Source organism: Balaenoptera borealis, assembly GCF_965194805.1.
Source record: "Balaenoptera borealis genome assembly, chromosome: 11".
NCBI lineage: Eukaryota > Metazoa > Chordata > Mammalia > Artiodactyla > Balaenopteridae > Balaenoptera > Balaenoptera borealis.
Genome location: NC_138868.1, coordinates 47,202,996 through 47,210,223, shown reverse-complemented (window position 1 = coordinate 47,210,223; position 7,228 = coordinate 47,202,996). Strand labels below are relative to the sequence as shown.

General features: G+C 36.7%; 1 protein-coding gene across 1 annotated transcript in view; it reads right to left on the bottom strand.

The window, feature by feature from the left end:
- Positions 1-3,140: 3,140 nt before the first annotated feature.
- Positions 3,141-7,228, bottom strand: part of TMEM41B (transmembrane protein 41B) — a 29,371-nt gene continuing 25,283 nt past the window's right edge. The window contains exons 7-8 of the mRNA XM_082341654.1: positions 7,015-7,153; positions 3,141-5,565 (exon numbers count right to left, since the gene is read on the bottom strand). Coding sequence (XP_082197780.1) covers positions 5,396-5,565; positions 7,015-7,153 — 309 coding nt within the window. The 3' untranslated portion in view covers positions 3,141-5,395. The remainder of the gene's footprint in view (positions 5,566-7,014; positions 7,154-7,228) is intronic.

The following is a 7,228-nucleotide window of genomic DNA, read 5'->3' as shown; positions in this document are numbered from 1 at the left end:
TGCAAGCTGGAGACCCAGGAAAGTCGGTGGTATAGTTCGAAGGCCTGAGAGCCAATGATGTAGATTCTAGTCCAGGTCTGAAGGCCTGAGAACCAGGAGTAGCAAGGGCAGATCAATGTTCCAGTTCAACCATCAGGCAGAGAGTGAATTCAACTTTCCTCTACATTTTTTGTTCCATTCAGGCCCTCAACAGATTGGATGATGCCCACCCACATGCGGGAGGGCAATCTGCTTTACTCAGACCGCCAATTCAAATGCTAATCTCTTCTGGAAACACCCTCAAAGACACACTCAGAAATAATGTTTAACCAGCTATTGGGGCATCTCATGGCCCAGTCAAGTTGACACATTAGATTATCCATCACAAACCTTGACTGGTGTTCTAACACGAATTCCAAAGCAAGCCCCAGAGTGCTGATCTAGTCACCAGGAAACCCTGTCTCAAAGGTGAAAGTAGGTAGGGGTCTTGACTCAGCACACTATGTCTACCTTGGGCCTGTTAGCTTTCCACGAAAGAATCCATTTTCTTAAGGAAGTGTAGGTGAGGCTGCACAAAAGACCATCTTCCAGACTATAATTTCAGGATGAAGATTCTTATAGATTCACTCTACAGGGTTAAGACAATGCTAAAATGTGACTATTTTCCATTTAAAATACACAGACCTGAACAGTGTACTTCCATCTCTCAGCTTCCATAGTTTTACAATGTTGATTTCAGAGTGGTTTTCAAAAGTCCCCTTAGACTTTCAAGTGGTACTCCAGAACTATCAGTGGCTAACACTGGGTCAATTTCTACTCCCCAGCACTCCTTTTTTTTTTTTTTGAGCACGCCCGCGCAACATGCAGGATCTTAATTTCCCAACCAGGGATTGAAACTGCGCCTCCTGCAGTGGAAGCGTGGAGTCTTAACCACTGGACCGCCACCAGGGAAGTCCTTCCTGGCAGTCTTTATCTAACAGTTCAGTCATCATGACAAGAGTACCCACTTGGCACAGCTCCAAATGTTACATGATACTAAACCTTCGATTAAGGAGCCCAGACAGGCCCCCAAAATATAATATAGGAGTTAGTGAGTTCCCCCACCTTCTATTCTCAAAGTACCATCCCTGCTAACTCGAAGTGGTCATCAGACTTGATATTATGACTTCTGTTTTTCATACCAAGTATTTCTAGGATGAAAAGACTCTTCAGAAGAGTCCTTTTAGCCCCCTAAACAATTTCCATTTTACCCTACCTCATATTACTAGCAAAGTAACCAAATGGGAATAGCCCTTGTCCTGTTTTCTCAAGTCTTCCATTGCAAATAAAATGGTTAATTTATTTAAATGAGATAGTGTATATGAAAGCACACTGTAAGCTATAAAACAAGCTAGGCAGGACTTCTCTGGTGGCACAGTGGTTAAGAATCTGCCCGCCAATGCAGGGGACATGGATTCGAGCCCTAGTCCAGGAAGATCCCACATGCCGCGAAGCAACTGGGCCTGTGTGCCACAACTACTGAGCCTGCACTCTAGAGCCTGCAAGCCACAACTACTGAGCCCGCGCACCTAGAGCCCATGCTCCACAAGAGAAGCCACTGCAATGAGAAGCCCGCACACCGCAATGAAGAGTAGCCCCCGCTCACCACAACTAGAGAAAGCCCGCACACAGCAACGAAGACCCAACGCAGCCAAAAAATAATAAATTTTTAAAACAACAAAAAACAAGCTAGACAAAGGCTGCTTAATTTAATACTTTTAGAAGGGTCTATTAATGTATCTCATTAATTTCAGAGAATCCTATCATGTCTGAGCTGTAAGGAACCTGGACCTTAGAGCTCACTTAGTCCAGATGAGAAAAATGAGGCCTAGAGCTTAAATAACATCCTCCGAAGTCACCCAGCTTAGCAAGTTTTTCCCAGGTAAGGAAGAAAAAAGAGAAAGAGCAATAATCAGTAGAGAGTATTGCAACTGCAATAAGATCCACCTTAAAACATCTAAACAATCGATCAATGATTAACCACCAAGAATGTTTCAGCCCTTTTGATTTATTCTACCCATTTTCAAAAAGCCAAAGAGAACTTTAAGAAGATTCTGAGGTAGGAGATAGATGGGCCCCTGGGCTGGACAGCTGGTGTTTGTCAAGTGGAGTAAAATTGAAGCTTTGTTCTCACCCAGACACTCCAAGGACAAAGCTAGTGGCAGAAGCTGAGCTTTGCTAAAGTATAGAGATAAGGTGCCACTCCTGAGGTCAAGGAAAACTTCCCTGTCTGCACATTCGCAGGAAGGCGCCTTGGGGGTCAAAAAGGGAGGGGGCGCCACTCCATAGTAAGTGTGGAATGCACCCACAGGCCTCTGGGGTGGGATCCATCTGAGCAAAAAGTTGCACATGCATGTTGGGGAGAGTCCTAGGATCAGTCAGGTGTGAAAAAAGAAACAATTGGCTAAATGTACACACAGACCCGGAAGGACTGTCCTATATGTGATTTAAATCACCTCTTTACTGCGCTCCTCATTCGGGACGCCCACACTCCTCTCCAGGTGTGTATTTCTGCCTGGCTTCTGACTTGCTGTGCTCCTCCTCATTAGAGAGGATGCCCATACCCTTTCTCTCTGGGTGTGTATTTCTGCCTTACTTCTGTCTTAAACAAACTGCTTCTCTGTGTGCTCTCCCATACGTTATGCTGTCTTTAATAATAAACCTTGTACCGGTTTTTACAGTTTTTGCCTCCTTGAACAAGACATTCTTCCTTTCAAACAGGGAAAACAGCCAGGGCCACTTTGCTTCTAGCCTCTAGCCCCTGGTGGTCTGGTGGCTACGATTCCTGGTTTTCATCCAGGCTACCGAGGTCCAATTCCTGGGCAGGGAACTAAAATCTCTCTTCAGGACCGCTCACTGCTCTCTCCGAGATCAATTCCTTTATAGAGAAATCATATATACTAGATACTTAAATAAATGTTTACCTGTACTTACTTACCTCTACAATTTAAATTTTAAATGCCTTAAGATTCTCAAAAGCCAACTATAAAAATTAAAGGTTTAAAAAAAAATTTTTGTTCTTAGAGGTGAAGATGTGCACAGAATTTCAAAAGAATATTTTTATTCAATGAAAAGTTTTTTTAAATACAAATACTTCCATGAAATAAATCCCAAGTGCTACATTTAAGTTTTTCAGTACAATTTATTCTTCTTACATTTTAATTTACATTTATTAAGTGTTTTAGAAATATTACACTCAAAGTAATAGAGCTCCAGAGAGAGGAGATTAACTAAGAGGTGAAGAGTCTCAGTGTGTCAACTTCCTAGTTAGCCTGCTCGCCTCCCCACTACACATACTTGCCCTCTGGTGGTTATTACTATGTAACTGTCTTCAAGATGTGGCTGAAGCTTGAATCTACATCTGGCATCAGGCCAAGTCTGTGAATCCATGAATATAGGTCACCAAATGCATTTAGGGTTCAGCCTGCTGAAGGTTCTTTCTTGACAGACAATGATGATGAATGTGGAAAGACTGGCTGCCTATTCTCTTGGGAGAAGAAAATATACCTCACCTTAAGTGACAACTACAGTTTTCTAACAGAAAAAATAATCAGCAAAGGGACAGGATCAATGATAAGGATAGGGAAAATACTCTGAGAATAGAGTAAGTACAATATATACATAATGGAATAAATAGTGAGGCTGCTCCTGAGTCCAAACTCTTATTTTTAAAAGTCTGATAAAAATTTACTCAATTACATTTTATACAGTAATATTTAGTGAGCTTTGTCCAAAAAGGCTATGTTTTGTTTGCAAAAATAACAAAAGCTTTATCACTCAGTCTCTGGTCAATAAGAAAGGAAGAAAACCTTGCTAGAAATAACAATAAATAATTTCACACAAAAGTCCAGGTGACATAAGAATAGTATATTAATTAATATATTTTCTTTGTATTTACAATAAATCCATTTGTTAATACTGCGATAGAAAAAATAATCAGTCCACATTATGTAGTAGAAACTGGCTTTGAGGCTGATCATACCTCTCACAATAAAAACATACAAGGATTTCTTCCACAGCTAAAGTACTTTTCAACGTGACAGTCTTGGGTGAAGGTAAAACTGACAGAGTACTTTACTTTATGTCCTAGAATCAAGGGATCGAGGATATTACCGTTAAGCAAGCAGCAAAAAGCTGTTTAGTTTTTCCAGGACTATTTAAATAGTAGTTACCATATAAGAATTTAATTTTACTTTGAGATATAAAAAGTAAAAACCCTAAATAGGGAAACTGCATTAATCAAAAGCAGCCCCAAACAAAAAAGCCATCAATAGAAATGAAACAAGGCATTCTTATGTATCATGCATAAAAAAGGATAATTACATAATACATACTTTAATGACCAGACTAATAAATAAATGAGGTAAACTTTACAGTCATTGGAACAAATAAACTATATTCAATTATTTGAGTGCTGTACTGACACTGTTTTTGTTTCAAAATATAAAGTAACATAATTAATCTAACATCTAAAAACTGCATACTTTGAATGTTTGCTTTTCTGATACCCTTTTGAGATAGTAAAGGGGAACTGTGTAACAAAATATTATCTGAATATATTTGAGATAGTAAAGGGGAACTGTGTAACAAAATATTATCTGAATATAAATTATCAACACCAATATGATACAATTATCATGTCATTGCCATTTTGTATATGCACAATGGAAATATTTTGAAAGCTAGGAAACAAATGAAAACAGACTGGTCAGAATTTTAAATTTCAGACCAATCCATGATAATCTAGAACAGAAGAAGACAAAAATAAAATTCACTAAATAGATATAACTTGATATCTTTTCCAAATTCAGTAGTCCACTAAGATGCAACTTCTAAACAAGTCTACTACCTCAAAGGTAAAAAGGAAGAAAATGTAAATATCTTTTGAGCTTTAGTTTTCAAGTTTATGCTCTGAAAGAAGGCTAACATTAGTCAGAACAGCAATACTGTATCTTTGCTTTTGAATTTTTGTATTTGCTTTTCCTATTTTAGTTATAGTATGGAATAGAGAGAAAAATATTAAATTATCAAGTCAAGGGTAAGTATTTACGGCCAGTTCATGAAATATATTGAGTTAATCAGTTGGGTCAAGAATTTCCTACTATGCTGCTACGTTTATTATCTATAGCCTTGGAATAGTAATTTAGGAGATGTCTATCATAACTACTGACAGCACTTTTCATGGTATACCAATTTCCATTTTTACTTTCTTCTCTCCTTTGCCACTTAAATGCATTATTTTAACCACCGGATAGGAAATTTTATTTTACAAATTCCTGTTTCATTTACTGAAGAGGTGATTTTAACACATAAACCTGCCAATCCTGAGAGATGATGATGATGATGATGATAGGAAAACTAAAACCCAGAGGATTATTCACTCAAATTTCTGCTTTAGCTTTTTTTGGAAGATGGCTGGCAGAATAGAAAGAAGAGCCAAAATCATTAGAACAAATACTGAGTTCCAGGAAACAGCTTCCCCTGCTGTTGTAAGCTGGTACAATGTTGTTCCTGCCTTAATTGCTACAAAAGAGGGAGGTGCAACACCTAAAATAGAAAGTAAAAACATATGGTAAAAAACAATCAATTCTTTTTAAAAATTAAAATACTGTGTGTATACAATTTCTTCTAAGAATATAGTGATTTACAATTTGAAAATTTTAATTTAATTTAAAGCCCCTCAAGTTTATTTCCATATAAAGAATTCAGTCTTTCATAATCACCGCTTAAGGATAATGATTTTAAAAACCCAAGGAAAGTCTCCAGAAAATAATTTTACAAAATTTATCAACAGCCTTAAAAAACGAATGTGCTATGATCCACCAATTTCAACTTTAGGAAATATTAATGTATATGAACAAAGATCTAGTCTCAAGGATGCTCATCAAAGAATTATAATAATAAAAATCTGGAAACAGCCTAAATCTTCAAAAATAAGATTGAGTAAATTGTCATTCACCCTCGATAGAGTATACTTAAAATGAGTGGTAGGAGATACTCAGAAATGGAAAGATACTCAAAATATATGAGTAAAAAGAGCAGTTTATACAAAAGCATGGTGGAACAACCATATTTTATTAAAAGCCAGAACAAACTGGAAAAATTACTTTAGCCAAAGCTGAAGTTAACTTTATCTCTAGGTATTTCATCTGTAAAATAAGGAGACAGTACAAAAATTCTCCCTTCTGATTCTATAAGTGTAATATTATTTTACAAAATCCAAAATTACCCCTGCTAAGATTTTTTTCCCACTTTTATGGAGAACCTGCTAAGATTTTTAAGTTTGTCTATAAATTTTTCTAAAAATAGCAATAAAAAATTAAGTATTAACGTAAAGCTTTAATTTAACAGACAGTCAATACTTGAGGAATCTGCTCATTTTGTTGGTATCTAAACAATTCACCTTAAATTTGGAAGAAAAGCAGAATACTCTTACTAAAGAACTATCATAAGAACTATCAGAATTCACAAATATATAAATGAATCTTTACACCCACTGACTAATTTCAAAATTAAGTGTTAGCTCCTTGAAAGCAAGAAACTTCTTGTTCATCCTTGCTTTCCCTCAAACTTTCAGTAATGCCCATAATAAGTTCTATGTTAATAAAAAGAAAGATAGGATCAATTTTCTATTGAAAATTAAAGTTCAGTATTTCCGTACCTGATTAGAAGACAAAGGAGAAAGTACTCAAAAAAGGCACCTTCAAATTTTTTTTTTTTTCTCTCCACTGAGGGAGAGAATGGAGTTAAAAAGTCCTGCTTAATTCTACATGATTAAAAAAATATCCAGCAGAGAGTGCTCTTGTTTAAAAAAAAAATTTAAATCAACACAATCCAACAAACATTTCCGAGCATCTACTTATATAGGCCAGGCTCTGTGCCCACCAGTTATATATGGTGCTGGCATGCCTGCATAGAGCACAAAATCTAGCCCAGCTGGACACTGCTAGACATGTACATGATGAGTTCTAACACAGCACGAACCAGAGGGCTTACCTAGAAAAGTGCCAATAAAAAAAACTTTCAATGGCACGTTTATCACAGGAGATGTAATATTAATAAACCAGTTAGGCAGAAATGGTGTTATTCTCAAAAATATAATGTAGTTAATGAGATGTTCTCTATGACGTTCAACCTGTCACAAGAAAGAAACAAGTTAGGATCAAGATAAAGCCAAGCCTGAAAATAAACTGATTATACAATACCTTAT